An 18,866-nucleotide genomic window follows, 5' to 3' on the forward strand; every position below is an offset into this window, starting at 1 on the left:
CCTTTTCATCACTTTCATTGGATGCCCAGGGCCAAGGACCGGGTCAATGCTGCCGTGACACATCCCTTTAAGAACCGGCCTGTTACCGAGTACCCCACGGCCCTGGCGGGCGTACCACCAGCAGCGGAGAATCCTCACAGCACACAGTGCGCGAGCTGGGAGGATTCACAAGTCTGCAATCACATACACTGACTGCATGCTTGTAGCCTAAGACCGGACAGCCCCTTTAAGTCTGGTTTAGACAAATGTAGGTAAATTTATTTGCTCTTCATTGTAAAAAACTGACGCTATTCCATCCGCATGCTATACGTAATTCTGTTTATTGCATCAGTATGACAGCTATTTTTATTAGGGATGTTCATATCAAATTGCAAGACCCTGATTCAGCGGCCACATCAGTAGTCTATGACCATAGAAATCAGAAGATACACTGGGCATGTGGGAGACGGTTACCACCAGTGCTCCCATCCAGCTGCCACTGACTACTAATGTGGAAATTGGACTAGGGGCTTGTAAATTTATTAGCTCATCTCTAATTTTTACATATCAACAATTACAGTTTAGTATTAAGGTAATAATTGCAATAGAGCTGATAAAAGCAGGAGCCTTACTGGGTCTGTTTTTTTCACACCTATTGAGTTTACTTGGAGAAACTGATTTCTTTTTTTAATTCACTTCTTTGACCTGTGCAGTATCTCTTTGACATATGGACAACATAAAGACCAGAAAAATGTTCCTCTGAAGAATATTTGCTCCCATCACCTTGCTTAGCTCAGTACTGCATGTGTGCATCCAACCTTATTCTATTTAAAGAATTCATATTTAGAAATACTGTAAATTAGTTCTTTTCTTTTGGGAAGCTTTCATCTGATCTTTGACAGATCTGCACAGCTGCTGATGACTTACAGTGCAAGACATAAAACACTTGTCTGATAAATAGAAGAAATGTGCGATGCAGATATTATAAAACACTGATTCTCTCCATATGCTGCACATGTATCATCCAGGACTGTAGAAAGTTGTATCCTCTGCAGAACTAGTCATCCTGGGGGTTAAACTTTTAGATTCTCAAGTGCAGACACAGGTTGGAAGCAGGACTGAGCACAGGAAGACCAGGAGCCTGGAAGGAGCTGTCCCCCTCTTCTACACTGCCTGCTATCCTCAGCCCTCTGGACAGATATAGCTGGAGCCCTCTATTTTGGGAGGGGTGGGAGATGGGGTTGGACCAACCTGGAGAGTCCTGTCGTTGGGGAGGGTCTTTGATTTTTGGAAACTGAACACTATTTGCTAGCAGAGGAAGGCTGGAGAATGCCTGGGGACCCAGCAGAGGGGTCTTAGTCCAGCCCTCTGACGGTGGGACTTTAGGAGGAGAGAGAGAGGTTTGCATTTTGATTAAAGCCCTCATACCTTCTTCAGTCTGCAGGCAGGGGACTGGGGAGGAACACATCTCAGCTGGGCAAAGGAGAAGAAAAGCCACCCCAAGCCCCCCTCCCCCTGTCAGACTTTTGGGCTTCCTTCTCCTTATGGCTGTGTAGTGATCACCTCCTGGACTTTTGGAAGGAGTTGGTGCTGTAGATTGAATCCTGAGATTCTTTATCATCTGGGGGGCTCCCAGTATTTGGAGTTGGAGATGGAGAGGTGGAACACAAGGTGGAAAACGAAAAGGAGGTTGTGGGATTCATCCCTTAGCTCTCTAATACTCATCACTTTGACTTTCCTTTTCCAAGCTGCAGAGGTCAGAGGAGGTAAGAGAAAAAAAAATAAGGGGACAGATGGGCCCTTCTTCTTATCCCCATCAGAAGCCAGGAACTATAACAGACCTGGACAGAAAGGTCTAAGCCTTATGAGGACAATCGTCTACTACAGGAGTCCATGGCACCATGCCTGAGGGCTTTCTCATTGATGCTGTGCTGAGGGCTCCTTGTAGTGTACTCTTCATTCATTTGATAGGAAGGTGCGGGCACCTCCACCATTTCTGCACAGAGAGCAGGATGGGGGTTGTAATTCAGGGACACAGGTGACAGGTCGGAGAAGCCATGAACTTTTCATCATTGTGCACTGTGTAGCAATGGTTGTCTCTGAGGATGCTGGATGGTCCTTCTATAGCTTATCCTGTTCTGGGAGGTGGGAGATAAAGGTGATGGTGGTCCGTTAGGTGTCTATGGACAGGGATAGAAGGGTGGATTTTTTGTTCCTCTCTGCAACGATCCCTCTGTGCTAGGAATTCCTCCCCCCCAGGGGATGTCACATTTAGACACGTCTATGAGAGGGGTGGGACCAGAGTCAAAGACCCCAACCACCTTCACATTGCAGACCCAGGCTGGGAGATTACTCCTGGATGGAAAGAATCCTTCTATAGAATCAGTCACTCCTCCAGAGGGGATCTTCCCCATAGAACCCCTGGGCACCTGGATATCCTCTAGGCTCTTACTCATTGTGCTACAACTTTAGTGAATGCATTTATCTCAGTACCTTTTTTAAGTTTAATGAAATCATTCTCCTTAAGTTTAATAGTATTTGAGCAGGAGTCTGAAAGTCACATGTAATCTGTGAGTCTCCAGGTGTTGTGGAACTACAAATGCCATGGTGCCCTCTTGGCTGTATTGGATCTGCTGTAGAATTGCTAGTAAAGGGGTTGAACTCATGTAGTTCTAGTATAACATACAATGCATATGATAGTCACAACAGCTGTGAATAAAAGTTTTGCACAATCCAATCAATAGGGCAGGGAATTAAAATAGGGACAAATACACAAATGCTGCTGCTGTGATATTACACGCAAGCATTATTGTAGATGTGGCTTGAAAAAGGTCCACATTCCCTTGGGACCGAAATGTCGCCGGATGGGCAATTAAATTGCACTTGAATTAATTCCAACATGGTGTGCTGCTTTCATATTTTTGGACATTATATATTATATATAATATATATAATATGTAGGTAGATGTGGCTTGTCTTAAAACCACTGCTATCGTTTGCAGAGAAATCTTTACTTGTATGGTGACATGTACAACCCTATTGTAGGAGTGGAATTTTTAGGTACCTCTTGCTGTTAAATATTTTGCAAAATGCAAAGGAATCCTGAATAAAACTTTCCTGGTCCGATAGGGGTGAAAGTCAATCTGTAGATCAGGTAATGCTTCTTCTATAGTGAGCTATTTACCTTGACCAAAGTTATCACTTATTAAATGTAAAGGTGTAATGCAACTTATAGGCAGGAGGACTTGTTGCATTAAGTGCTGAGATTCTTTAGAAGTAATGGTATGTGCGACAAGAGACCCACAGTAGATGATATAATGGGTGCACTGTGTTCCTGTATGGTAGCTGTGGCAATGTTTGTCTTGTATGAAAGCTGGTGGAAACAGTGCTGTAGTGTGCAGGCTGTAGTGTGCAGGCTGTCTGTGTATTCTGCCCTCTTCTGGGCTCTCACATTCATCAAGCTCCAGCAAAGGTGAACTGAGGATTCTTTATTCTGAAGAAAGGAAATAAAATCCTCTCATATGATTCTGAGCAGGATAGATTAGCAGTGTGACAAGGTCCCTGCCCTGTTTCCTCACAGTATGAATATCCCCATCCATTGCCTATATTAACTAGGCGGGGATTTTGCTCATACTTTCGCTATTCTAAATGAATCAGTTTCTTCTTTGGGTCATTTGAGAATAAGTTTTCATCCATTGAGCAGTAACTTGAGTTTGTCATTTGAGAGAACTCATGATATCACGATCTGATAGCCGGAGGTGGTTATCAAGAGTGGCGTTGGATCTAACACATTCAACACTGCTACATCTGTAGTGGTATTTATTCACAGCTTGCTATACATATAAAGTATGGGCATTATGGATTCATATCAAACCAAGTGTAAATTGCCGGAGAAATAAATGTTTGAAAACAAACTCTTATCTTGCAAGAGTTCTTTCAATATTTACAGTTAGATTTATACACAGATGAGACTCCCACACATCCTTTAAGAAGTTGTAGGTATCTCTAAGGGTGTGTGCACACGCTGCGGATTCTGCTGCGGTGTACAGTACCATTATTCGCTATGGGAAATGGAAACCGCAGTGCAGATGCTGCGGAATTTTCCACGCAGATTTTCTGCGGTTTCTAAACCGCAGAAAGAATTGACATGTCAATTCTTTCTGCGGATTCCGCAGCGGTCTACCATCTCCTCCATTGTGGAGATGATAAACCGCAGGGAAAAACTGCAGGATAATCCGCAGATAAACCGCAGGTCTTTTGACCTGTGGATTTATCTGCGGATTTTGAAAATCCGCGTGGATCAATCCGCAGCAGATTCCGCAGCGTGTGCACACACCCTTACGATCAGGACTTTAAGAAGTCGTAGGTGTCTTTTACGATTAGGACTTTTAGAAGTCGTAGGTATCTCTTACAATCAGGACTTTAAGAAGTCGTAGGTATCTCCTACGATCAGGACTTTTAGAAGTGGTAGGTGTCTCTTACGATCAGGACTTTTAGAAGTGGTAGGTGTCTTTTACGATTAGGACTTTTAGAAGTCGTAGGTGTCTTTTACGATTAGGACTTTTAGAAGTCGTAGGTATCTCTTACAATCAGGACTTTAAGAAGTCGTAGGTGTCTCTTACGATCAGGACTTTAAGAAGTCGTAGGTGTCTCTTACGATCAGGACTTTAAGAAGTCGTAGGTATCTCTTACGATCAGGACTTTAAGAAGTCGTAGGTGTCTCTTACGATCAGGACTTTAAGAAGTCATAGATATCGCTAACGATCAGGTTTTCCTAGACACAGACAGTGTAATGCATGATTTCCTTTGTTGCTTTTAGTTCAGTGGTTTGCAGAGCAGATAATTGTATGTTACCAATTAGTAAGACAGAGAAGATTGTAAAGAGCCCGGAATATAGACTTGTGTTCCCTGTCATTAAAACCGTTTCCTACAGAAAACTACCACTTGCCCATAGATTTCAGCAACAAAAAAGGAGTCTGAAGACATCAAATTGCATTTGTTCTGTAAGTCAGGATCAATACTTCTATCCGCCATTCTATAGTAAAAATTTGCTCTTGAAGTCAGATCTGGAGTCTGGTTAATAAGTGGGTTAACTCTCTAATCCCAAACAGGCCTAAACCCATAGGATACAGGCCCTAAATGTATGTCAGATGTAGACCTCGCCTGTTTGGAAACAATGTTACTAGAACTTATCTTTTCTTTTCTCTTAAAACACATACAAAAAGCAATTAAAAGTAAATTGTAACATTGTAACACCTTATAGCCACAGCTTCCCATACTGCTGGCTGTGTGTAACACTATCCTGTGTATGTTATAAAGGGTTACTTATAGTAAGGCCCCTTAGGAGCCCAGACATGTGGAGACAAGAAGTTAATAACACTAAAAATGAGACATAGCTAGAAAGAAGAAAGTAAAAAATGCTGTTTTGATTAGTATAATACAGATGTAGCAGAGCTTGATTTCCCAGTTCACTCTTTCAGTCTGCTGCTATGTATAAAGCACAAATTCTTTTGGTATTTTTATGTGTTATATTCTTCTGACGTACGAAGGACAAATGAGAACTGATTCATCCTTTTAACGATATGTATCGTGCCACCATATTCTGTGGAGCTATACCTTGACGGCGGCCCTTGTACAAAAAGTCGATTTTTCCATAGATGAAGTGTGACGAGGTGCTTTCGCTCTATTGGATAAGTATTTACAACGAGTAGACTTGTTACACAGGAATCTGGTTGTTTATACATCTAAAAAGGTTCCACATTCTGCAGCCATTGTTTCTGAATCGCTCTATGCCTTCCAGATCTGAAATCAAAGTTTATTGAAACTATGATTTAAAAGTATGCGTCTAGTTGTTGAGTAATTAACAATGAGGGGCTTAAAGCTACTTTTGTACTTTTGCCAGTGATTTATTCTCAGTAGCAGCGGGAAAAAAAAAGATAAAATAAATAAAATAAAATAGCAGAGAAATGTTAAAAATGTATCCATGTAAGGAAAAAAAAAAGAGAGCACAAATGACACTTTGTTTGGAGGTATGAATCAAGAAAGGCAGAAGCAGAAATGATTCAATAAACTTGAGTGGGATGGGGAAAGGTTGGTCGAAGCAGAGCAGGGATTGAGTCGAGTCCCAGGGATCAGCAGGTGAAATGGTTGGAGGAGCAGACACTCAGGGTTTGCTTAAAAAAACAGCAGGAACAGGGCCTGGCTTTCTCCTCAGCTTGTCTCCCCTTTCATGGCCGAGGGGCGGTGTTTAAGGCTTTTTGCACCTCTGACTTGTAGCTGACACTGAAATATGAGTGCTATGTGGATTTTTAGAATGTCCCTTTGAGCTGAATTCTCTGTGAGATCCATTGATTCACTGCTAGAGATAAAGCATTCCTCACTTGTCCTACAAGGTCCTTACTTCTACGCTGTTGGCCCAAAAAATAAGACTCTTTTTAAGTAGCATGTGTGATTTAGGGTCCTTACACCATGATGAGAAATATTTGACTGCCTTGTAGCCCTCGCCAGACATTTCTCCCCAGTTGTAGATGATTACTTTGCAGTGTGTTTAACATGCGGCCAGCTGGCCCACAGACTGAGACCCCCATTGACGACGTTTGCTCCCTTTCGTCCTGACTGATTTCACACTACAAATGGGCCATTGCCAAAGATAGAGCCTTCAGATGGAGCACATGTCGGGTGTGAGTCAAGAAACGCTCATTCATCCTGGGACTTTTCTTCCAGCTAGTAGTAATTGGTTCTTCTCTTTTGGCTCGACCCGTTACGATGGGGAGAATGGTGTCCATCATCCTAATACTCTTGTAGAGTTACACGAGAAAGTATATCATGGGAAACACCGTAGCACGCCAAACCCTATCTCAGTGATGTCACGTAAAGGAGTCCGAGAGGCTTTGGCAGCCTCAATAAAGCAGCCGGAAGAGCCAGATCGGACCCCTGGGGTAAAAGCTACGACTCTCCTCTCCTCAACACAGTAGAGTATTAGATGAGCGGACACTGATTTTATAATGTAGAGAAATACCTGTTTTAACGACAGACTCAATATGTTTGATGTGATGACTTTGATTCGATGCCAGTGGCCTCTTAACGATGTAGTACTTGAGATGTTGTACTTGAACTCTACTTACTATATAACGAGCCTCTTTAAAGATAATTTGTAGGACAAGCAGAACAAAAAACGGCAGAGATGGTAGAAATTTGGCATTTATCATAACACCATTTCATATATAGACTTTTGTAATATTTTTTAGTTGGAAATTAACATTATAGGAGCTATGAAATAATTGTATATCAGCAGCCCTTTATGACCAGTTGTATGTACGCCTGTTCACGCATGTTCCCATGCAGTTATTTTTTACCTACATTCTGGGATCTAAGGGGTAACGTTTCTCCTTGTGGAGACTGACAAGTCATGCCTGGCATATCAGAGTGAGGAGACTTCTACCCCGCCAGGCATGCTCCTCTGGGAAATTAAATATGCAAATTGCCTCTTCAGAGAGCAAGAGGACTAGATCTCTATCGCCACCTATTGGCGGTATCTATCCTAAAGGTCAATGTCGACGCGTTGCTGCCTACAATCTAAAACTGTGAGCTGTGGAAGAGAGATAAAGCAAACATGTGAGGTCTAAAGGTCCCGTTACATTTAGCGATGCACCAGCGTTCCCGACAACGATACGACCAGGTCAGGATCGCTGGTGCATCGCTAAATGGTCGCTAATGAGCTGCCGAACAGGCAGATCTCACCAGCGATGCAGCAGCGGTCGGCAGTCGTTACTTACCTGTCACAAGCAGCTCTGATGACGTCCATGCGTCGCTCGTCGGCGCCAGCTGGAAGCCGGCGATGAGAAATGGACCAGCACGATCTTGCACGATCAGCGATCTCCAGCGGGGGGGGCCGGGTCACAGGTAAGTGTCACATGTAGCGAGATCACTAGCGATGTCGCTGTTGTGTCACAAAATCGGTGATGCTTTAGCGATATCGCTAGCGATCTCGCTCTGTGTGAAGGGGGCTTAAGTCTGTCCTGAGTGAAGAAGGAAACTCACGACTGCTAACACAAGGGAGGTAGAAAAGTCTCATTTTTTTATAGGAAATTTAGGACAACACTTTAGTTATCCAATTCAGGAAACACACGGAGCGAGAATGTTGGATTGTTCTAGATTCACCATTATCAAATGAGACCTTCACCTATGCTGAAAATTATCCAATATTTTCTCTAAAAAATAAGTATATCTTATTTATTTCCTTTGATCTATGCGGGAGATTTGTAGCCATTGTTTTCCCACAGGCTGCGTGGAGCGTAAGCGCAGGACATTCATCGATAATGCCCACCAGAATGACTGGAAATCCAGCAAAATTGCAATTGCTATCTAACAGCACCAACATTGTAATCATTACTTTGGAAATTCAATTAATGCACATATTGATTTGAGAATGTAAAGGGCTAATAACTGATTCAAACTGAAAGTGCTATCTATATTTTTCTTGAAACTACTATATCTGTAGGCTGTATTCACACAGTGCAGTCATGCTGTGGCTGTTAACCGTACCTAGCTAGTGTCTCTTCAGTTTTTCCACTGTTTTCTTGCACAATCACTTAAAGGAGACTTAAATAATGGTATTTACCTGCATATATAGGGTTAATCTGCAGGTTAATGCCATCCTGCGAATGCACTGAGAGCCCCACTGCCAGGAGTAAATGAACGTTATTCCTCCAGACAGGCTGATTCTTTCAGTAGTAGGGATGGTGCCGACATGATTTCAGTCATTGTTCAGTGTATAGTGAGAGGTGATTGTAACAGCGCTCCTGGCAATGACTGACAGGAGCTCAGCATTAGTTCTGGCTGTCAGTCAGTGCCTGGGGCGCCGTTACATTCGCCCCGGGCGAGTCTCTCGCATCAATACCCGGTGGTTTGGACCGGAGTGTGCGGCTGCATAGAAATACATGCAGCCGCACACTCCGGTCTTGAGTGCCGGCGGCAGTGCCGGGTATTGATGCAAGAGACTGACCTGAGTTTCTCACATCACGCTCGCAAGTGTGAACCTGGCCAAAGAGTGAACCTGCCTGGTGGAATAAAGTTATTTTCCTCCTGGCAGCGGGGCTCTCAGTATGGGGGGCCGCTCGGTGTCACAACGCTATTAACCTGCAGATTAACGCCATATCGGCCGGTTAATGAGGTTATTTACTGACAGGTCCCCATTAATCTTTCAGTGAGAGCTGTCTCTCCAGCCAAACAATGTAGCCTTTATGGTCAGCCGTGCAGTCTCACAAGGTAAAACAGCTGAAAAAATAAAGAGGTACAGTATTCTAAAAATTGGGAGTTATTTCCTCTCCATGGATATGGGATAACTTCTCGATCGCTGGGGAGGTGACTGATGGAACCCCCACCAATCTCGAGAACCAGAGCTCTAAACAGTCCCATGTAAATGGAGCGTTGGTCAGTCATGCACAGGGTCACTCCATTCATTCTTCTGGGAGTAGCCAAAGACCAGCGAAGTGCAGCGCTTGGCTACCTCCGTCCGTCCCATTAGAAATGAATGGAGCAGATGTGCGCATGATTTACTACCGTACTACTGTTCCATTCACACAAGGCCCTTCAAAGCCCTGCTTCTTGAAATCTTTGGGTTTCCCAGCAGTTGGACCCCCAGTGATTCAGAAGTTATCACCCCTTTAATTGATTGTGCAGGGAAAGACCCAAAATGATGCCTTAGGTCAAACCATAGCTCCTGAGTGTGTCTTAGGGCTCATGCAAACAAGCGCATGAAACCGGAGTGTGCCGACTTGGGCGCGACAGTATAAAATATTGGTCAGATTTTCATCCAGAAAATTAGGATCATTTTTTTCTCGCCTTCTATGTTTTTTACATCAGCAGCTATTAATCATTTCCAAGACCACTTACAGCTCCCTATTCTACAGAATTGCAATGTACCCATAAAAATCAGATGCAGTACTGTCGCTCCATACGGCATCCGATCATTTTTTTTCACCCATAGACTTCAATGAGCGAGTCTCATCCGATTTTCGGAGAAATACTGTGCATGCCGCAATTTTGTCACACGTAGATTCAGTCAGTGGACAAAATAGTTCATCCGCAGTGCCCCATTGAATAACATTGGTCTGATTGCTGTTCATTTTTTAACAGGCAGCACTTGGACCTGAAGCACTTGGATGTCATCTGAGTGCAGTCCGATTTTCACCAACTGACAGAACTGAGAAGATGGAGATGTTTTTTTTCTCCATCTCCTCATCTGAGAAAATTGGATCACGCTGTGCTGTGATCAAACTCTGATCAGACTCTGAGATCGTCTGATCAGAGGATGAGTAGCATAACCTCTCTGATTCTGTCAGATGAGGAAGATATGGCAATGTGACCCCAGCCTTGTAATCAGGCCAGGTTGTCATATGCAGAAACATTGTTTTTTTTGGCACATAAGTTTTTATGAAATCATAAAAAATACCAGAAAAAAAGCAGCCTTAATGCTACGTGGGAACATGGCCTTACTTTGGTTTGCACCGTTGATGATAGCATGCTGCCTATTCTGGGTGGTGAGGTTATAACAATAACATCTGGATTGGAGATTGTTGGATCTGGTTTCCGCCCTGTACTTTGTAATATGAGAAGTTTGTATCAATTAGGGGTTAAACAAACCATCAAAGACAATTCCCATTATCCACAGGTTGTTGATTTATTACGATACATCGGTAAATTCTTAATCTGCTTTGAATTGCAGAAAATGTGAATCTGATGGAGACAATTATTAACCATAGTAAATGTCAAATGGGACTTTCATGTATCACGGAGACCTTTTCAGTCTTACTTCTTCCTTGGTTCATTCTTCCCCTTGAGAAAACTGTACCCCAGACAGCGAAACGCGCGTCGGGGCTCCATATTTCAACGGGGGTCACTCCTTCCGTTACTTAATTGGTAAGCCTAAAAATGTCATTACTTTACTGATGTGACTTTTGTAAGTACTAATACTTTGTGATTAGGATTCCCTGCAGATTGTTTATTGCATTATGCCATCATTATAATGCTTTTATAATGGAAGGGTGACCCTCACCCATTGTGTTACCATCTTGTACCTTTAATATATTTGTTTGTGATTGTCTTGTCCTTTTAACGTTTTTGATATTGAATAAAACCTTGATACATTTTTTATAATAGGCACTCGTAGCTTATTTCTCCTTCTTGATATTTAGTTTTTTCATTCATTGGCATTGGCATGGGATTCATGAGATTCTCAGAGTTATGACAGCTGAGGTTCCTATAAGACAATAATTCTAATGTTTCTTGTAGGATCACATGTCTTGACTTTGATGACTCCATGACTATGAATGAGTTTATATATTGTGGTGTAGTGACCACTATGTCAGCTAGGGGGCGCTGTGTGGGTGTCCCAGGACGGGTGTACAGGCACATTCAGTGTGGTAACAGGAGCAGGGTCCTGAATGACCATTATGGGTCTCAAGGTGGGTGGCCTTGGGATGCAGGCTCCAGGGTGTATTGATCAGCAGCGGTACTGCTGATATTTCTGTTACAGTGCGTCAGGGAAGCCTGTATGTGTCTGTGTGCAATAGAACCTTTAGTGAGGTCATAGCCAGGTGGCCACCTGGCTATGACCTCACTAAAGGTTCTATTGCACACAGACACATACAGGCTTCCCTGACGCACTGTAACAGAAATATCAGCAGTACCTCTGCTGATCAATACACCCTGGAGCCTGCATCCCAAGGCCACCCACCTTGAGACCCATAATGGTCATTCAGGACCCTGCTCCTGTTACCACACTGAATGTGCCTGTACACCCGTCCTGGGACACCCACACAGCGCCCCCTAGCTGACATAGTGGTCACTACACCACAATATCAAACTTGCCGTGTCTGCTGCCTTGACGCTCACAATCCAGAGGACCAACATTTCTAGTTTGGTCCTTTTTTTAATGAATTTTCTCTCCTATCATGCAGATAATTAGCATTAGGTAAATGTATTTAAATATAGGGAATGGGAACCTGGTTAGGGAAATATACTCTATATTTCTTAATTATAACAATATATAAAGTGAATGGATCCAAAAACACAAAGACAGAGGAAATATGTCACCATGTTTTTGCTGAGATCAGGATGTAAAGGCAGAGACCCTGATTCCAGTGATGTGTCACTTGCTGGGCTGCTTGCTGCTGTTTTGATAACATCACTATTTTCTCAGCCTCTGATCTTCCAGTTCTCTGAATGCTGAGCTCTGTATAACCGCGCCCACCTCACTGATTGGCAGCTTTCTGTGCACACCATGCAAAAGGCAGCCAATCAGAGCTCATGATTGTAGAGGACAAAATGACAGCAGGTTTACTAGTCCTCTAGTATCCTACTGATAAAACAGTGATTTTTATCAAAACTAAAGTAAACAGACCAGTAAGGGAAACATTCCTGGAATCAGTGTCTCTGTCTCTAGATTATGCTGATCTCAGACTAGGCAGTAAAAACCGTTAAGTGTTTCTTTTTTTCCTAGAAGGTCTCATTGGGAAATATAGTTTTGCTAAGTCAGTGTTGGTGTAACACTTCTTGAAAGGAGTTTTCTGAGAAGTGACTTTTATGAGTTGATTAGTCACGTTATAGAAAACCTCTCTCCTTTCAGTAGAGAAGCGGTCACCCTTGTACTGGTAGGCTTCCATATTTCTATTTATTGCATGAATGGGAAGCCCTATCCAAATGAGCAAGTTGATTAGATGTGAGTCAAATTTGTAAGAATTCACAAAACCGGGAAAGTTCTAACAATTTGAAATTTGATGTACGTGGCTCATCAGTCAGAGCAGGCTCACACGGCCTTAGGCGTGGCAAGGCAGGTTTCCTCTTAATGCCTTGCAGCTATCAGATCACATGGTATAACACAGCCAATCACAGCAAAATCCATTTTAGAGTGAATCTGGATAGTGAACGGACGTCACAGCTCAGAACGTAGCCATAAAGATAAGAAGAGAACACAATACTAAGCATAAAGCACTGAATAAATTCTACAGATAGTGTGACAAAGGAGTTAAGAAAAGTTAACCTAGAGCACAAGTGAAGAACAGTTATGATCCGTTTACCCATGACCAGATGTGTTCAGGCCACTTGGACTTTACTGAGGCTGTATTTGCATTAAAGAGCATGATAGAGGTTAGATACTGTCCTAGGAAACTTCAGAGTGTTTACACGTCTTTTCAGGACAATTGGGATACTTGTTATTGTTATCGAGCTTATATACAGTATGTTGTCACAGTTTGTTTCATCAGATACTGTAGATGTGGCCTTACGGTTGCGGCATTGTGTATCCATTAGTGTGATCTAGGGGATGGCGGTGCACTCATGAGTTCTGAAAATGACCAGGTTTTTCTCATGATAGGTAAATTACATATGCAGCCAGACAGGCATTAACTTGTGATATGTGTGTATGGCATGCTTATGTTGTGAAAAGAAACATTGACCAGATGTGCCTCTGTGCAATATGGTCCACCTCCATGAAAATCCATTTTTATGGATTGTGGTGTAGTGATCACTGTGTCCACTAGGGGGCGCTATGTGGGTGTCCCAGGACAGGCGTATAAGCATTTTCAGTGTCCTGATAGGAGTAGGATGCTGAATGATCGTAATGTATCTCAAGGTGGGTGGCCTTGAGATGAAGACTTGTGTATGTGTTGATCAGCAGTGATACTGCTGAGGTTCCGTGTCAATGTCTTAGGGAAATCTTCAGGTAGCTGGAGAGACGGGTGTGACCAGCTACCTACTAATCCACCCAGGGGTGTGTCTGAAAATGCTGGTCGTAAAAGACTATATGAGTGTGAAGGACCTGTAATGAGGTCATAGCTATGCGACCCGGTTGGCGTGGCTACGGACCATATAAGGTGGCCAGGGTAGGTCACATGGAATGAATGCTTGGACCTGGTTGGTCCATTGTGGAAGATGGGGCTTCCTGCCTGACAGCACGTGAATGCTGTGAGTAATGGCTGCCAGCGTCTGACAGTTCCCAGGGAGAGGGAATGAACATCTGCTGTGAGCTGAAGCAGCCGTGAGGTAACCCTGATGAGGTGAGATATCTGTGAGGCTGAAGAGCCTGAGTACTGGACGTTGCGTAACCTGTGTGACCACAGGCTTAACAGAGGGAAGCTCTGTCATGAACGCTATGCTGATTATATGAACTTTATTTTGCTGCAGTGGGTTTATGATGCCTGAATAAACCGCACGGATTGTTATTGTTTTATGGAAAACTGGTGCTGGATGTGATTATTTGGCTGCCAAGCGAGTGTCCCCAACCTTGAATGACAGCGCTACCTTACAATTGGTGGAGAATGCTATGGGCAGTGTTGTAGCCTTGTTGCTAGGAGCATTGGAAGAGGACTGCAAAATTTAGTTGCTAAGTGCAGGGGTTTCCAAAAGTACATGGTGCAGTGCTGGCAACGCTGAGCCAGGAGGGCTGACGGTCTTGAAAGCCGTGTGATATACTGACCGGGGTCAGTGGAAAAGACTTATAGGACACCTCTGCGGTAGAGGGGTCCGAGAACCTGCGCGGCCGACAGGTGACGGTTGTGAAAACCGTGTGATGTGCTGACTGAGGTCAGAGAAAGAGACTGTGGGTTGTGATAGGGTGCCTCTGTGGATATGAGGTACCCGGGGACCTGTGTGGCCGACACAGGTAACGGACAGGTGTTCGTGTTGTACTGACTGGGGTCAGTGAGAAAGACTGTGTACCTGGAGACTTCAGTGAGCAAGGTCCTGGAGGGTCAGTGTTGGGAGATACTAGGAGAAGAATCGGATCCCTGGAGCACGTGGTATGACCTTGGACCTGGTGAGGCGTAAGTGTTGGACAGTCTCAGGCGGAGACGGATGTCCTGAAGAACACCCGCTGAGCCCCTGGACCTGGTGAGGTCGGTGTGTTGGGAAACCCTGGGAGGAGGGTCGGCTCCCAGAATAACACCCGGTGCGCCCTGTGTGTTGGATGGTCTCAGGAGGAGACAGACGTCCTGAATAGCACACAGACAGGACACGTGAGTTTTGTGTTGCATGTGTGTTTTTTTTCTTTTCCCTTTCAAGTCAGCCTGCGGTGGCTCAGTGGGGGGTCAAGAAGGTGACAAGCAGCTTGCTGTAACTCGGCGGGGTTACAAAAGTGACAAGCAGCTTGCTGTAACTCGGTGGGGTTACAAAGGTGACAAGTGGCTTCCTGTAACTCAGCGGGGTTGCGAAGGTGACATCAGCAGCTGTGTGTGAACGGCAGCTGGAGGTGTCGGAAATCGGTGACAGCAGGAGCTGTGGTGGTGCCAGCAAGGACTTGTGTGGTATCGTAAAAGAGACATAAACTGTGTTGTATGAACTGTGGTCTAAGGAGACCTGTAGAACGGACATGGAAAAATCCCGAAAGGGGGCGGTGGCCCAAATCGGGGTGGTAGCCCAAAAGGGGGTGGAGTCCCAGAGGAGGGCGGTGATCCAAATTGGGATGGTAGCTCAAAAGGGGTGGAGTCCCAGTGGGGGGCGGTGACCCAAACCGGGGTGGTAGCCCAAAAGGGGGTGGAGTCCCAGAGGGGGGCGGTGACCCAAATCGGGGTGGTTCACAGGAAATGGCAGCACTGGTTGCCTCAGTGGGTATGTCTGGGGAACCTCAGTGTGTGTGTGTGTATGACTTTTGAAGAATCGGGGAAGTCTTTCTGGATAATTACGGGCCGCAGGTGTGTACCGTGATGTTGCACTGAGAAGAAGTCTCTGGATGGTTGGACTCAACGAGTCAGGTGACTCTGACAGGAACTCCTCTCGTTTTCTCTCTGACCGAGAGAAAGGTCAGGATACGCTGTAAACACGGGGTCACGGTGGACTATGCAGTAGACAGAGTAATGTTTGAGGGGACGAAAGGTTGTGAGTGCCAAGGGGCCGGGATACCACGTGACTTAGTGTATGCCTTGGAGAGGGGCCGGGACTTTGTTTTGTTTGATGACGTATGGTCGGACGATGAAGACATTTCGACTGTGGGGCCAGCAGACACTGAGACGGTGACGCCTCCTAAAGTGGACAGGTCAGAGGTAGAACTGACTGGAAGAATAGGTACATCTGCCCAACTTACGGACCTAACGTCTCGTGACATGACAGATGGTGACCTGACTGACGAGACAACTGGGGTAAAAACACGGTTAGACGGTAATGAGACGGTTCACTCGGCTGACGAGACTGACCCAGTGGTACCCTTTGACAATATAATTAAAGAGGTAGTGGTGCGACACGTGCTGACCAAAAGAGAACAAGATCATGAGATACAGTTAATAAAAGAAACAGTGGAAGAACATCTCAAACGAGAAAGAGTCCTGAAACAAATGGCTGAGCACAGGGTGGAGGGGCTCGAGAAAGAAGTCTTGGAGCTCAGAGGTCACCTGTCCACCTGGCAAAGTGTGAACAAGACCCTTAGGGAAGAGATGGATGAACTCAGAGGAGTAGTAAAAGGTCTTCTGCGGGAGAAGAGCTTGGACGAAGACTTACTGTCGTCGAACACGAGTGATAACAAGACAGAACTGCCAGTACCCATCTTGGCAAAGGGTCATGAAGAGAAAAAAACTCATGAAGTTTGTGAGCTAAGAACTGAAGAAGAAAGTCACCCGGTCGGGTCAACTGTAGTGAGAGAAGTGTCCGTGGTAAAGCCAGAGCCTTATGTCCAGGAAGAGAACAAGACCACGACCTTCAAATCTGTGATCGAGGTACCAGAAGATATGCAAGAAGCCTGTGCTGAGGAAGGTGTGCATGAGGCTTTCAAAGAGGCGGTCAAGGCGTGAAAGGTGCACTGGGCACCTGAGACTCGGCATTTGGTGATGATATCAGCCAGAGAAGATACAGCAAACCAGGTAGCTGTCCTGAAAGAGATACATTTGCAATGTCTCCACGTCAAACAGTTGGTTAGGCGGAGTAATATGAAAGCTGCTCGACGCCTAGAGTTAGCAAGGGAGGCTATGGATCGGCTGGGTTTGCGGAAAGATGTAATTCCGGTACCCAAAAGTGCAAAGCCCAGCACAGTCCCATACAGCCCGGCACAGTCTTCACACAGGCCAGCACAGTCCTGCTCAGCCCGGCTCAGTCTTTGCACAGGCCAGCACAGTCCCGCACAGCCCGGTACAGTCTTCACACAGGCCAGCACAGTCCGCACAGCCCAGTACAGTTTTTGCACAGACCAGCACAGTCCCGCACAGCCTGGCACAGTCTTCGCATAGGCCAGCACAGTCCCGCACAGCCTGGCACAGTTCGCACAGGCAAGCACAGTCCCGCACAACCTGGCACAGTCTTCGCACAGGCCAGCACAGTCCCGCACAGCCCGGCACAGTCCCGCACAGGCCAGCACAGTTCCGCACAGCCCGGCACAGTCCCCGCCCAGCCCAACACACACACACAGCCCAAGGAAAAGACCCTCATCAATGTAAAGTAGGGTATTAATCGCCTGGATGAGACAACCTTTACAGAGTTCTAGAATACACAAATTAACTATTTTAAGATTACTGAGCTGAAGAAACCTATAAGTGGGGAAAATAGTGTACAAAAGGGTGACACTCTATGAAGGGAGAGTGGGTAAGTGGCTAACGGCTAACTCTCACCTGGTGTAATTGTGACAGAAACAACTCCAGTGTAGGCATGAAGAAAAGCAGCTACTGCCCCTAGGCTGGTGGACAGGACCTCCATAAAATATTGGATCTAGTGGGATAAAACATGTGACATTTGTTTTTTTTTCACTTGATAAAGAAGCCGGTACAGCATTGAAACGCATTGTGAATTAAAAAAAGGCACTATCATCATTGATAATAATAATGCTAATGAATTGGTTTGCTCTATCAGCGCATCCCTCTAACATGCTGGATCCAACTGGATCCAAGATTGCCAAGCTGCCATGAAGACACTAATTGACCAGGCAATGCTCTCTGTGAAAAATTTTATGAATATTAGCTCTTCTCCAAGAGAAAGAAAGAAAGATGTTTGTCTAGTGTTGACCACTCAGAGTAGCTACCATAAAAGTTAATCTCCAGCTCTTTAATGAATCTTGAAATATGATACTTAAGTTTCCTAGAGAGCATTTTCTGGCCTATAAATCTCTCTACATCAGCTTTCTGATCTCCACAAAAAGAAATACTACTCCCTAGGCCATCAAATATAAATAAAGTGCATGGACGCAAAAAAGTCATAGGACATGACCCACGTACAACCTTAATTCTCAAGTTATTAAATTGTTTTAGCTAGACAGAATGAAAATGAGCAAGTTTGAAATTGAATAGCTTTTTTCCTATCTGATGACATTCTACTGTAATGAGAGCTTTTGTCTTACATAGTGTACAGACTGTTTCAATAGAGCTTGGCCACTAGTGCCTGTCCAGACAATGTCCAAGATTGCGCAGTAGCTACATTCTAGTAGAGGAGCTGACCTCATTGATTTATATTCAGCAGTTAGCTGTTCACTTTCTTCCCCCTCCCTCTCAGCTCCTGACAAGCTACTGTTATAAATCTTGCAGAATCCGCAACCTCCAATATTTGCAGCTTTCAGAACAAGTCTCCTAATCAGGGCTTTTTCCAGAGCGAGCTGTGTGCTTGTTCATATGCTGTTATTTCTATGTGTAAATATTTTGATAACATTGTAGACTCAGAACAAGCCAATGAGGGCTGAATGCATTAGAATGCATTTATAGTTCTATTAATGCTACAGTAATATCTCTCATCAGAACTGTTTCCCAAGGGGAAAATCCTCTATGCCAGAAACCAGGAAGTAAGGATACTGCTACTTATTGAGGTATAAGGCCAGGTGACCAGAGGGTCACAACTTGGCTTCTCCGAGCATCTCCATGGAGCCAAGTGTCCGGTGGGTCCCATTCCTGGCTCTCCCAAACATATCCATGAGGCTCAGGTGA

At 44.6% G+C, this 18,866-nt stretch overlaps 1 protein-coding gene across 1 annotated transcript in view; it reads left to right on the forward strand.

The window, feature by feature from the left end:
- Window positions 1-1,259: 1,259 nt before the first annotated feature.
- COL11A1 (collagen type XI alpha 1 chain) overlaps window positions 1,260-18,866 on the forward strand; it is a 248,884-nt gene continuing 231,277 nt past the window's right edge. The window contains exon 1 of the mRNA XM_073571713.1: window positions 1,260-1,745. Within this exon, the coding sequence (XP_073427814.1) occupies window positions 1,631-1,745 (115 nt within the window). The 5' untranslated portion in view covers window positions 1,260-1,630. The remainder of the gene's footprint in view (window positions 1,746-18,866) is intronic.

The sequence above is a fragment of the Dendrobates tinctorius genome, unplaced genomic scaffold (genome assembly GCF_039654945.1).
Source record: "Dendrobates tinctorius isolate UK_male_01 unplaced genomic scaffold, ASM3965494v1 ptg000029l, whole genome shotgun sequence".
NCBI classification, from domain to species: domain Eukaryota; kingdom Metazoa; phylum Chordata; class Amphibia; order Anura; family Dendrobatidae; genus Dendrobates; species Dendrobates tinctorius.